The 14,125-nt window shown below is 41.8% G+C and overlaps 1 protein-coding gene across 3 annotated transcripts in view; it reads right to left on the bottom strand.

Moving 5' to 3' along the window:
• Window positions 1–215: 215 nt before the first annotated feature.
• mllt3 (MLLT3 super elongation complex subunit) overlaps window positions 216–14,125 on the bottom strand; it is a 52,009-nt gene continuing 38,099 nt past the window's right edge. For 2 of the 3 annotated variants that reach the window (XM_053415984.1, XM_053415982.1), the window contains exons 8-14: window positions 11,441–11,510; window positions 11,071–11,124; window positions 8,316–8,454; window positions 7,467–7,563; window positions 7,268–7,336; window positions 6,388–6,459; window positions 216–2,410 (exon numbers count right to left, since the gene is read on the bottom strand). In XM_053415984.1, coding sequence (XP_053271959.1) covers window positions 2,279–2,410; window positions 6,388–6,459; window positions 7,268–7,336; window positions 7,467–7,563; window positions 8,316–8,454; window positions 11,071–11,124; window positions 11,441–11,510 — 633 coding nt within the window. In that variant the 3' untranslated portion in view covers window positions 216–2,278. The remainder of the gene's footprint in view (window positions 2,411–6,387; window positions 6,460–7,267; window positions 7,337–7,466; window positions 7,564–8,315; window positions 8,455–11,070; window positions 11,125–11,440; window positions 11,511–14,125) is intronic. The other variant, XM_053415983.1, reaches the window with a different exon arrangement.

The following is a 14,125-nucleotide window of genomic DNA, read 5'->3' as shown; positions in this document are numbered from 1 at the left end:
TGCCAAAAAATCCCTCTCACTTAAATCTTACACACTGAACCTCTGATTTGAAGTTCAAAGCTTCAAATATTAAACAACACTAAAAATGTTGGCAATCTTTCACTCAAAATCAAGTAATTGCCAGAGGGAGCTTGTGCTCAAATAGTAATGAAAACATTTGCAGCTGCTGGAAGAAAACTAAGGCCCCCCCCAAAAAAAGCTCATAAACAAATGGCTTAATAACTCATCTGTACATCATACAGAATGTTTATTGCATGTCCTCAAAATACACAAGAAACCATAAGACAGAGCGCAGGGCAAGCTAAACCCCTTTAAGGTAATTTGGAAAGAACGGTCTGTCGTTCTGAACTTCTGTTTATCAGACTGGCAAAAGTGTGTCCTCCGCTTCAAATCCAACATAGGCTTTCTCCTCGAAAAAAATGAATGCTGAGCTCTGATTTAACAACTCAAGCTTCAACAAAATAAATAAAAGATCTTACTTTTGTTTTTTCACCCCTAACATTACCTGTCAGTCCAAAATTCCCACTGCCTCCCCCCCTCAACCCATGAGATTTAGCCAAATAATTTCATCACACATTTCAGAAATGCAGAACTCAGGAGTTTCTTTACTGTGCAGAGATCGTAAAGGGAGTTAGTCCTCCCTTTCCCCAGACGGGGCTCGGGTCAGTGCTACAAAACCTTTTTCCTCCCAATGGCAAAGAGATGATATTCTGTAGACAAACGTTGGTCCAAACTTAAACCGAGTGAATCCGTTAACTGGGGTTTTGGCGCGTTCCATTGGCTCTGCTCTCTTTAAGTTGCAGGAGCAGGAAGATGTGATGATGAACAAGTCCTCCTCAGCGATTTGTGCTCAGCTCGCTCCAGCAGCCGCTCACATCTCAGTCTGTACTGCGTCAAATATGGGAAAAAGTAGTGTGTGTTCGCAGTCATTTAGATTTTTTTTGATCGATGCTGAATGAATGTAGATATATGCACTGATTAGATTGCAGTGAAATAAATTCAGTGATAAGATTACATCCTTTGACACAAGTTTTCCTTAAGAGGAAACAACCTAAAAGTGCAAAATTATTGCCTCTGTGTGGTATTTTTATGACATGTCCTATTTCTTTGTTTATCAGTGAGACATCTTCCCCTCGGGATGCAGCTTGACTGCATCTGTCAGAGCCTTTTCGGTGAGTTGCATCCATTCCATAAACCGACGATTATGACCAATTTATGCAAATACCTGCTCGTGGTGGGATGTGTGTACAGCCGAGGGAAGCATCACAACCACCTTTGAAGAGATTTAATGTAAATGAGTGCTGTCATCTCCAATTTGTGTGATTCATCACATCTGACATGTTATGTAGGCAGTGATCTAATCTGTGTCGACGACATCTTTAAAGACATTTGTAATTAGGTGGGTTCAGTGTGGCCCTGATTGACGCTCATTCACAAACTTGTTCTCCAAGCACAAATATGTCATCCACCTCTTGTCTTGCTGCTCCGTTCTTTGACAAAGTCCCTGACAAAGCAAAACCACTTTGTCAAAATGTGTTTGCAATTGACCAAAACTAGTCTTAACTGGCCGTGCCTCTTTTTTCATTCCCGCAAAACCAGTACTTAAGTGTTTCAGATTTACAATAACTTTCACAAAAACAAAGTAGATCGCTCGTTTCCCAATAGAGTCGGACAAACCGATTACGTTTTTTTATCAATTGAAAAGTGAATCACTTTTGTTCCTATTAACATCATTCAGTTTGATTTGATTTAAAATCCAGGTCAGTGACATTACTGTAGTGATGTGTCTGCTGTGAAGTGCTTTTACAAAGTCTCATTCTGCTGCTTTTCTTCTTTTTTTCTGCAATTTCAAATACACACACACACCTGCAAATTAAATTCAATAAATAAGACTTACAATTTTGTAAGGCAGTGTTGACCATGCGTTTGTCACAATGTACAACAAATCAAGAAACAGACATGGTAACGATATGCACATTCATTAAGAGAACACGGCCCCCACTCCCCACTTGGGTTTTTCTTTGAGATCAAGGGAAGTTTTCAAGGCTTTCTGGGTGATCTCCTGATCGACAGGGCTCGTCCCCGCCACACCTGGCTCTGGTTTCTGCAGCGGGACGACCTCTTCATTCAGAGAGCCCAGTCCATCCAGCAGGCTGGACGCACACAGCAACTGGACCCGGGCCACAGTGGGGCTTTTGCATTGCATCGAAAGAGTTTATTCAAGGGAAGTCAGAAGTCTATGTGGAGACAGATATCCAGCAGCCAGCTGCTCGGGGCCTCAGGACAGTCCGGAGGTCTCCAGGTAACTCTGGAGCTTCCTGACTGTACTTCTGTCCAAAGAGCAAAGGTCGAAGTCAAAAGTAGTGTTTGTGATGTGAAAGTGTCCCGTCTCTTCAATCAGGTTCACAATCTGGAAAACACAGGGGAGACAGTGGGTGAATACAGGATGTAGTCATTTCTGTTCTCATCAGTAGAATCAGGAGTCTTGGGCATGTCACATGATCATACATGAAATCACTGGCATGATATGAGACGTAATGTCTTCACTCACACTTCAGCTGTGATGCGCACCTGCGCAACTGCCACTTCATACTTTGTTCCAATGAGCAGGTTTAGGAACTTACACTAAAGCTGATTTGAACTCAATTCAATTCAATTTGTATAGCGCCAAATCATAAGAAACAGTATCTCAAGGCACTGCACATAGAAGGTTAAGACCTTGAAATTTGTAGAGAAACCAACCAGTTCCCAGAACAGTTAATCACATTTATTTCCATTGATGCTACTGCTGCTTTCAGCACTGACACTTCAACTGACATGCATAACTGACACTTCAACTCCTTTCACAACCTTGCAAGTTTCTTTTAGTATTTCACTTCACCTAGTGCTTAGATTTGATTCAGCATTCACACACTTTACAGGCATTATAGTAGCACAAGTACAGTCAGTTACAAGCTGTTTTCAGACATGAACCTCGGGTAAGATCAGAAGAATTGGCTACTTTCACCCATGTACAACACAGCGGGGGGGGGGGGGGAGAGACGGATACAGCAAGCAGACACAGGGAGCTGTATTAATTATTCCGCTGTGGATATCAGTTGATTCTCTTTACAACATACTGTCAGCTCTTGTCAGACATTTCCGTCCGTCTTCTACCTCAATGGCACCACATTTTCGCCAGGAGATATTTGGGGGGGGGTCCCCTGCTGCGATCTCACATCGAATTCTCCCGACTTTCTGCGGACTTTATACTAGTGGGTCAGGCGGTGAAAGTCTGCAGGTGATCCGGAGCGTCTCCCTCAGACATTTGCGTTCACACGTGCACCGCATCCAGAGAGGAAAATAGAATAGCAACTTATGACTTATGAATTTCTGTTCTATTACCACTCTACCTTCTTTTAGTATTTAAACCTTGAGACAAGACTGAAGGATAATGGACTCAACATTTTTTGGTTCTTCAGGCTCTCAGCCTCTGCAAATTCCAATTTGAACTTTGCTAGAACAGCACTTAGTGGGGCACTAACCTCAAACAAGGCCAAACAATCCTCCACGTCGGTCTCGCTCTTACAATAGGAAAACAAAAAGGTAAAATATGTTTCATAATCTGCATGTAGTTGTACGAACTCTGTCACTTTTTCTTTCTTTTTTAAAATCAAGATCCAGAAAATCTTCGGGGCTCATACAATTTAAACATCATTTTAACATGATTTTAAAAGGAAGCACACATCGTTTATTTCAAATGTTTCTAGTTTCAAATTTGTCTGTTTTTTTTAGATGCGAGACAAACACCCATGACGGATCTTCATTTCATTGTCCACAGAACAAGAGGGGTCGTGTTCTATAGTTCCCTAAGAAACAAATTACTTTTTCTTTTAGACAAGCGAGACTCGGAACCAAAATGTGTGAATGAGAAATGATGACACAGGATCTTGAGCAGCTGACCGGCCGTCTTCTGGCACAATGCAAAAAGATACCTGATCACTCACACTAATGCAGAGTATGTGGGAGCAATTTCAATGCTGGACCTGGTTTTTAGTGTCCATGGCATGTAACTTTTGTGATGACTATTTTCCACTGGTTGTTTTCTTGGGCTAAGCAGAACCACCAGATGATCGGTCTCCTGTCGAGCTTTCCCTCTGATTAGATGTTTTGGTGCTGGTTGACCAAAAGAAGACGGCTGTGTAGTATTTTGTTTTTTAGATGCAGTCAGTTTGGAAAAGAACCTGAATCTGCTCACACTACAAAGCCTCTGTTGAATAAATGGCAGCCTGCTTTAATCAAAGAGCAGATGCAAGTCAGATGCTCAAGTGTCACTTCACACTTTTCCTACTTGTTTGCGCTGTGTGGCTGACGATTTGGCCTGCTTGCTCATTTTCTTTGCTCTTTGGGACTCAGCTGGAAACAAGCTAGCAAACCCCTGTGGAGTCCCACAGTGCAGCTCTGTGCGACCCACCAGTGTGCAGAGAGGCTGCGACTTAATCATTTCCATCTCTTGTAACAGGAAGTGAAGCCGGTTGGTGAACTCTGCCGGATTAGCTTGATTACTGTGCCGGTGAAAGCCGTGCACGAGCACCGCCGCGTTGGATGGGATTTCGTGTTTCCTCAGAGCCAGACGTCTTGTTAGGAGAGCGAGGCAGGACTTGGCAGCCTCCTCTGGGAAGATCTATTAATGCTGTCATACGATAGGCCGGGAGAATATAAGCAAGAAACATGCAATCTCTTAGGTGGAGGGAGGTTAACCAAATAATTCATTGCTTCCAGATGAAACCACAGATTACAGAGGATCTGTAACAGATTTCGGCTCCTCCTCTAATCCAATGCAACAATAAAGCCGACCAGCACCACTGGCATGTGTGATATTATGCTGAGAGGAGGGAAAACTGTGGGAACCAACTCAGTATATTTTACCTGGAACCCCTTAGTGCAGTCTTATCTTAAACTTTATTGTAAAACAGGATATTTAAAGCCCAAACTTAAACTCAAATTAATTTAATGTTTTCTTATTGGCAATGGAATAAAATACTTCTTAACCATTTTATACCTTTAGGTAAACTGCTGTTAGTTAAAATAAACAAACAAAAAAACAAACATAATGCAGACATTTTTATTAAAACTACAATGTTCAAGTAAGGTTAGTAGTTGAACTATGTTTTTATAAAGTGGAAGGTAGACTTGCGAGTGTGGGCAATAAATGATTTCAGGACACAACAACATATATTTAAAGAAAATTCTAATGGGAAAAAACCATGGAGAGAATTTCTGTTCATTTTGTGAATTAATGTATGTTAATCACTCCACATAGATTTGATGTTAATACTGTGCTAAAATCCATTTACTCTATTAAAATACATTCTGTATCCACGTTGTATCTAGATACCAGATGTAAATGAGTCTCTAGAGTCCAGATCGAGATCTGATCTCTGTCCAGCTCAGGTCACATTCTCCTCTCATTTGTAAATTACAACAGACAAATAAGAGTAGAAGATGGTAGTGCTCTGTAAAGCTGTGTTTTCTTGCTTTTCGCATGGTGTTCTCTTCACTCCAGCCACAAGTGTCTTGAATAGCGTGACAACTGAGGAGAGGACTGTTCCTGTCCCCTTACCCACTCTAGCTTTAATCTAGGAGTAAACTGGTGTTAACCATGGGCGAATGGAAACTATTTCTAAACAGCTAAAAGACAAAACTATTTAAATACTTAAATACTGAGCTGTGTTCGGTCTTTCACTTGGCATAGAGTCATTGAAGGAAGGTTATTGTGATCGAAATTTTTCAGCTCTGAAAACTTAACAGAATGAGTGAGAGAGACAAAAAGGGTGAATGTATGATACTGAACCCAAGTGAAGGGGTTAGGGCATTTTCACTTTTTCAACAGATAGTGAAAACCTTGTGATATGGAAAATAAAATGTTATTCCACTTTTCTTTTCTTAAAAGAACGGCGGCACTGTCTTAAGTACTGCACACCCTGCCCCCATCCACACTGCTGTACAGGCATGGACTAGAACAAATCAGCTCAACTGTATTATGTACACAGAACTATTTACTCATCTTAATAATAAGGTTATCGGTCAGTATTAAAGAGCAACTTATTCCCCCATGGCCCATTGGCTGACTGAGGAAGATATCAGAGCAGCAGGCCTGAACAGATGACTGCAGCTTCAGGACTTGCATGGCTTCACTGAGCCATGACTGCCAACATAAACACGTCGCAGTGTTCACTAATCGCTTGGCAGCATTGTGGTTTTCAAAAGACCCTGACGCTCACCTGTGTGTGGGTTCCTCGGATTGTTAAATGTGTGAAGTGCATTATGGGATAGGGTGCAGTGGAAGAGGCAGGGTGAGAGGCGAGTGACTGTCGTGTTACACACTGTTGACCAGCTGCAGCTCACCTGTTGCAGTATGTGACCTTCTCGTAGGGTCATCAGTCTTTTGTGCAGCTCCACCAGCTCATCAAGGTAAGCCTTAAAAACACACACAGCAAGGTTTTAGTGTTAGTGCATCATCTTCTGTGTTCACTTCTACACAGCAATCAGCTGTTATACACAGGATAACGAAAATGTTGGCCCCCTGTGTGGAACCCTAACCTTCCAACACACAGTAACCTTCAGAGTTTTTCAGTATACATGTGTAGCTCCCATGTATACTGAAAAACTCGGAACCCTACATAGTCAAAAATGGGAAAGACTTTGGTTTAAATAAAAAATATTCGGATCTGAAGTAAAACTGCCTATTAGCTACCTTCCTACTACAATTGAAAATTAAATGTGTATTTTACGTGTATCATATGCATCTGCACAGCATGAGTTTATACTAACTCACTGATGATTAGGCCAAGCTGAAGAGGCGAAATGGTTTTATGCATTAAGCTTCACACTGCAGCCTTGGTTACTGCCAAAAACAACGATAAAGTTAGATAATCATTTTAACGAGTCATGTGTTCACCCATTCATATCAGAGGCAACCAGTGTGACCGCCATGTTATCTTCTAGGGTGAAGCTGATGAACACACATCTGCCCTCTGTTTGTCTGAATGATGTAACACACTATACTAAACTACTGTGGGCGGCTGGCGGTTCAATCCCAGTCTTCCCCATTCGCATGCCGAACTTTCCTTGGTGAAACTGTTCTGTGAAGCGGTCATAAGGACTAAAAAAAATGCTTTATAAATAAAGACCATTTACACACACTCCATTTCCTACTGATAATATTTCACTGGTCTTTTTAAGATGGGCTGGTTTACACTGAAAAATAAAAAGGAATCTCGTTTACCTTGTCACAGTCAAGGTTTTTGTTCTTGTCGTGTTTGCCCTGCTTGTTGGGACTCTTCACCTCCAGGATCTGACAGGAGACAAAGTAAACAGAGGGTGAGTCCCTCTGGGTGACCTGCTGCTACAGAGAGTCAACACCTTGGTTGCGTTGTGCTACATTGAATTAACAATACAGAACCTGTGACGTCATAGGAATTTACCTGGTTATTAGTAGTCTTTAGTAAGGGCGGTGCCTCGTTGCGTGAGGGGGGTGAGGGCGAGCAGCTGTCACTCTCACTGCCATCACTTAAACTGACCCTGAACAGGTAGAAGAGAAAACAGAAAACAAATGCTTCAGCACATGTTCATCAGCAACTGAACATCACTCACTCTGCCGTTTGCTGCAGGGCAGAGAGTCTACAGGGACTTGATCAGAGCCTTTTCACTGTTCAGAGCTCAACTGCAAATACCCAAGGGAAATGTAGGCACTTTACATTGATGACAAATATTGAGATTTTGAAAGATATGGATACTGTGGCTCAGTTTAAACTGAGGTTATATCATCAGATAAATCTGTAGAGTAATTCCCTGCTGAAAAATGGGTAATGCTCAAGGCTTCAACTAAAAAGTGTATTACTGCCACTCAGGTACAGTAACGGAAATTAAATTTCAAGTTTACATTCAGACATTCCACCTAGTGTCATGCAAACAATGTGCAGTGTTTTCCATCAATTACCTAGACTGTGGCGGCCCACCTTAGTCTCATTGTTGCATCAAAGTTTCGTTATGATATGCAAATGATGAAACACTTCTCATTATAACAAGAAAGATCTTAGTTTTGTGTCATTGCTTCATTGTAGAGTGATGTGCTCTTTGCCCCACTGTGGTGCACCCTCTCTCTCACGACGTCGGTGGCCTATTAAAACATCCATCAAGTTTTTAGCGTCCTGTCAGCATAATATTGGTACATGTGCTACGGTTAAAGCAGACAGTTCTCAGTAGGCATGTATCTGCTGCCTGTGTCTATGAGTAGCGGTCCTTTAACACAATGATTATGACCATTAACTAACCTGCGCTGGTGGTGGGTGAGGTGCGTGTGTGCCAATCGCTCCATGTCAGAGTCCATGTCATTGTCATCATCGTCCTCTGAATCCTCGTCGTTGTCATCCGAGTGCAGATCCTGCATCACTGACTGCAGCGGGCCCAACACTTTGTGTGAAAGAACACAAATGACGACACTGGAATTAAGCTTCATTTGAAAAATAAATTTAAAATTCAATGCAAGTGAAAACGTGCACAAAGCAGCAGATCATTCTGTGTGGTGGTGGGATGGTGAGACGGTGCAGTGGAGCTTGTGGCTGAAGGAAACTGGAGGTGAGGACCAGCTGCAGGGTTGACTCCAGTAAGACTGGGGACACATTCACACTTTCTTTTAAGAAGAGAATTCTGAAACTAATTTCCATTTCTAATCGTCACCAAATCCAACAGAAAGACCAAAACCACAAAAATAACAAGCCCAAGAATCTGCTACTCCATCTCTCAGTAATTATCTGCTCTGTAGCCAATTTCAGACATAACTTTGCCTTTCACATACAGTGCCTTGCATAAGTATTCACCCCCTTTGGACTTTTCTACATTTTGTCATGGTATAACCACAGATTAAAATTTATTTCATCGTGAGTTTATGTAATGGACCAACACAAAATAGTGCATCATTTGGAAGTGGGGGGAAATATTACATGGATTTCACAATTATTTACAAATAAAAATCTGAAAAGTGTTGAGTGCATATGTATTCACCCCCTTTACTGTGAAACCCCTAACAAAGATCTGGTGCGACCAATTGCATTCACAAGTCACATTTGCAAGTCACATAATTAATAAATAGGGTCCACCTGTCTGCAATTTAATCTCAGTATAAATACACCTGTTCTGTGACGGACTCAGAGTTTGTTGGAGATCATTACTGAACAAACAGCATCATGAAGACCAAGGAGCTCACCAAACAGGTCAGGGATAAAGTTGTGGAGAAATATGAAGCAGGGTTAGGTTATGAAAAAATATCCAGAGCTTTGAACATCTCTCTGAGCACCATAAAATCCATCATAAGAAAATGGAAAGAATATGGCACAACCGCAAACCTACCAAGAGGAGGCCGTCCACCCAAACTGAAGAGTCGGACAAGGAGAAAATTAATCAGAGAAGCAACCAGGAGGCCCATGGTTACTCTGGAGGAGTTGCAGAGATCCACAGCTGAGGTGGGAGAATCTGTCCACAGGACAACTATTAGTCGTCTACTCCACAAATCTGGCCTTTATGGAAGAGTGGCAAGAAGAAAGCCATTGTTGAAAGGAATCCATACAAAATCCCGTTTGGAGTTTGCCAGAAGCCATGTGGGAGACACAGCAAACATGTGGAAGAAGGTGCTCTGGTCAGATGAGACCAAAATTGAACTTTTTGGCCTCAATGCAAAACGCTATGTGTGGCGAAAACCCAACACTGCCCATCACCCTGAGCACACCATCCCAACAGTGAAACATGGTGGTGGTAGCATCATGCTGTGGGGATGCTTCTCTTCAGCAGGTACAGGGAAACTGGTCAGAATAGAGGGAAAGATGGATGGAGCCAAATACAGGGAAATCCTTGAAGAAAATCTGATGCAGTCTGCAAAAGACTTGAGACTGGGGCGGAGGTTCATCTTCCAGCAGGACAATGACCCTAAACATACAGCCAGAGCTACAAAGGAATGGTTTGGATTAAAGAATGTTAATGTCTTAAAATGGCCCAGTCAAAGCCCAGACCTCAATCCAATAGAGAATCTATGGCAAGACTTGAAGATTGCGGTTCACAGACGGTCTCCATCCAATCTGACTGAGCTTCATCTTTTTTGCCAAGAAGAATGGACAAACCTTTCCATCTCTAGATGTGCAAAGCTGGTAGAGACATACCCCAAAAGACTTGCAGCTGTAATTGCAGCGAAAGGGGGTTCTACCAAGTATTGACACAGGGGGGTGAATACTTATGCACCCAACAGATGTCAACTTTTTTGTTCTCATTATTGTTTGTGTCACAATAAAATTTATTTTGCACCTCCAAAGTACTATGCATGTTTTGTTGATCAAACGGGAAAAAGTTTATTTAAGTCTATTTGAATTCCAGTTAGTAACAGTACATAATGGGAAAAAGTCCAAGGGGGGTGAATACTTATGCAAGGCACTGTATGCACAGCACAGCGCGGCGGCGTGTCTGCACAGACGCGGTCACAACAGCAAAATCCCCTGCTTGATTCACATCGATTTCTTCTGAATTTCGACTTTATACTCGGAGTCCAGGCGGAAAAAATCCGCAGAAACTGAGGAGTCTCTCACTCGGACAATTGCGTCTATACATGCGACTCCTCTGGAGAAAATACGGAGTAACTGCAGAGTTCAGTGCATGTCTGAAAGCAAATTATGCGACTCATACTCCAAGCCCATTGGTTCATACCAATGGGAATCCTTTAAAACTTGCTCACTAAGTGTATCGTTAGTTTATGGACACTGACATTTAAATAAACAGGAAGAAAGTTAATTTATTTGCGACTAGTTTCATCTGCCTTTGTACAACAATAAATGTAATCAACCAAAAAGACAGGACAGAGAGGATATGCACTTATGTTGCTGCATCAGCAATGATGGTCCTATCAAGATACAACACCAACACCCCTGCTGACATGGCCATAAGGAGGTGCATGAATGTTCATGCAAATAGACAAACGGGAAAAATGTTCTCCATGCAAATGTGACTGGATTGTGGTGGCCTCACAGGTCTCAGGTGAACTGTTACCTGTGTGGGTGGTGGCAGGAATAGCCACCCTTTTCCTGATGATTAAGTCCACCACTGCATTCAGGGAAAAATTGCAAACACAAGCAGACGTCACCTTCAAGAACAGAAGCTCAAAAAATACAAAAAGTCCCATGTTATGGGTCAAACAATGCATTCTTAACCCATCTGGCCCCTTTGGACTATTTTCCGTTCTTAGCGTCTTTTAGTGCATCTTAAAGTTCATTGTTCGAGGGACTAAAAAAATTGGTCCCTAAAATTTCAGATTTATTAATCAGATCATATGAGCTTCACTGGCTAATTAAAAAAATTATTTCCAAATGAAATGCACAATAATCAGCGACTGTAAATTGAGTGAATTACAGAAAGTTACCTTGTCGTTTGTGGTGGGTGGGAGCAAAGCCTGAACTGGAGCTGGAACTGGCTGGACTGGGCTGTTCGGACTGGGAGGAAGAATAGAAATCAAACGGTGAAAAATATAAACACACATGAAAGAGACTTTAAGTTAATTAATCAGCAACATCCAATATTTTGTATTTAAAAAATATTGTATATTTCTGCATTATGGGAATTGAAGGATATGGATTTATTTGGCTTCTGGCTACCTCAGACACTGTTGGCTCTGGAAGGGAAGGACACTTCACTTCCCAATAGACTTGTTTGTGATTTACAGCTACAGCTTGCATCAGCATGAAAGTCTATAGGTTGAATCATCAGTACAAAAGATGAACAGCTGCATTAGAAAATATAAAAAGTCAAAGCTACAAGGGTGGGTACATAAAACCTTCAGGGGATCCGTTAAATCAAACTTCCATGGTGCATTCTGGCAAGGAACATCCAATCAGAGAGAATAAAACTCTAAGATCCTCTAAAAGCAGCCGGTGGTTAATGATTATGTTGTTACTGCATCTTCACATGTGGATTTTGGGTCAGTTGGGAATGAATTCAATGAGGGCCATGCTCTGTTTTCAAATTCAATGACAAAGCACTCTGAAGTGATTACCCCTCTGACTTGCCTCTTCTCCATATCAATAGCAGCCAAAGCACATGGCTGTTGTCTTATTTAGAGCAGTGTGCCCCGCCAAAAGGATGGACACGACATGGAAATGATCACAGGCAGGATCCTTAACATAACCCTATCTGAGTGGCACATTATTCAGGAGCTTCAAGTGTTTCTATATTATTATTATTGTTTTAAATGGGCACAAATGTTTCCGAAAACATACTGCTCCACCCACTTCACAATAAGCCGAGTCTGCATTCTAAATGCACCAGCCAGAAGTTCTTGTTTAAATTGAAATTCTCAGGGCCAATACATGCTCCTTCAGAGGTGCTGTTCCCCTCATTTAGTTCTTGGACACCCCTCAGTCTGTCAGCCATGTCTGCAGTGATCCAAGGCGTGCACGGCTGTGAGAGTGACTCCGTTCACCACATTCCTGACACTTGTTCTTCTGCTTCTGTCTGCACTCACTGCTGACCCACTGCCTGCTGACAAGAGAGGCTGTGGCTGTGGATGAAAGACATTCTGAACAAAGCTGGAACTTTTTTGTGACCAGTCTTGAGTGTCAGTATTAAAACGAGCCGCATGGTGTCATCAAGAAGAAAATCGTGCCTCTAATAGGAAACATCCTCTGATTAAATGTCTGGAGGGATTTTGCATCTATTGTTCAAACACTAGAGAAAACACATAGTAAGGCACTGTAGCAAAAGATCTTAAAGCATCATCTGTGTCGTGCGGCTGGAGAGCAAACCTCCACCACATTAAGCTAATTTCATTTGGAGACAGGCAAATGTGGACATTTGAAGCAGCCATCAGAGCTAATCATGATTCATTTAGGTGGGGGGCCAACTCCTGACCCCGAGTACAAAGCAGTGACTTTTACAAGCCCATGAGAAATGTCTCTGCTGAGGCAGAGATACAGACCCTGAAGCCCCAGATTGTTGTTGATGCAAATAAATGCCAGGCAAATGTCTTTTAGGCCTCGACATGCTACAAACTAAAGAAATCAAGTGCAGATGTGACCTGCTGGAAAACATTGCCCTGCAAGGATATACTACTACTTCCTTCTCATGGGACAGATACTCATTGAAATACACACACACACACACACACACACACACACACACACACACACACACACACACACACACACACACACACACACACACACACACACACACACACACACACACACACACACACACACACACACACACACACACACACACACACACACACACACACACACACACGTTTTAACTTCAGCAAGTGTCTAAAACCAATTCATCTTGGAAATGAACAGGAGAAATAAGATGGCACATACGACATCACCACATGTGGGAAACAACCAAAAATATACTATTCATGTGCTTGTGTTTCAGTTGTAGGAACTGGTGTTATAGCTATGCAATTGGTTTTGACTTCTTTGGCTAAATGAGCTTGCAGACGCTGCACGAATCAAAGCTGCAGGAGTAAACAATCAAGCGATATATTAACATTCATTTTTTGTATCCTCCCTTGTCAAAAACAGTCCTCTTCATTCCGTAAAACAGGAGTGAATATATGCATGTTTTGATTACATAATATGGATATTAATGTACTTTCTGATCTCTTATCATGTTTCAAGCATTTACTTCATAATTTATAGTGAAATAGGTCATTCCTTTACCTCAGTAAATAAATTAGTTTTCAACCGGAGAGATGTGTAGTTTGTCCTGCACTGATGATTCCTAATTACTTGGATGCAGAGTCATTTGTGACTGCCCCGTCCTCTTAAGACAGGGCTGATATGTGGACATACATAAATTGCATAGAAAAAGGAAGCTGTGAGTGAGAGTCAGTACTCAGGGGAAGAAAGAGCTCACACTAGTAGATGGAGCAGCAGACTTAATGGACATATTGTAAAAGTGATTATCTGGCCCCTGATTTGTTGACCTGCCATTCCCCCTGGCCTTAAGCATTCTGTTTCCGATGTGTAGTTCAAGTTCAAACATTCAGAAATTAGTGGTGACATCAGCAATTAATCAGGTGAAGGATTATCTGTGTCTATTTACATTT

Source organism: Pleuronectes platessa, chromosome 23, assembly GCF_947347685.1.
Source record: "Pleuronectes platessa chromosome 23, fPlePla1.1, whole genome shotgun sequence".
Taxonomy (NCBI): Eukaryota; Metazoa; Chordata; class Actinopteri; order Pleuronectiformes; family Pleuronectidae; genus Pleuronectes; species Pleuronectes platessa.
Note: the sequence above shows the minus strand (reverse complement) of the source record. Positions and strands in the feature narration are given on the sequence as shown.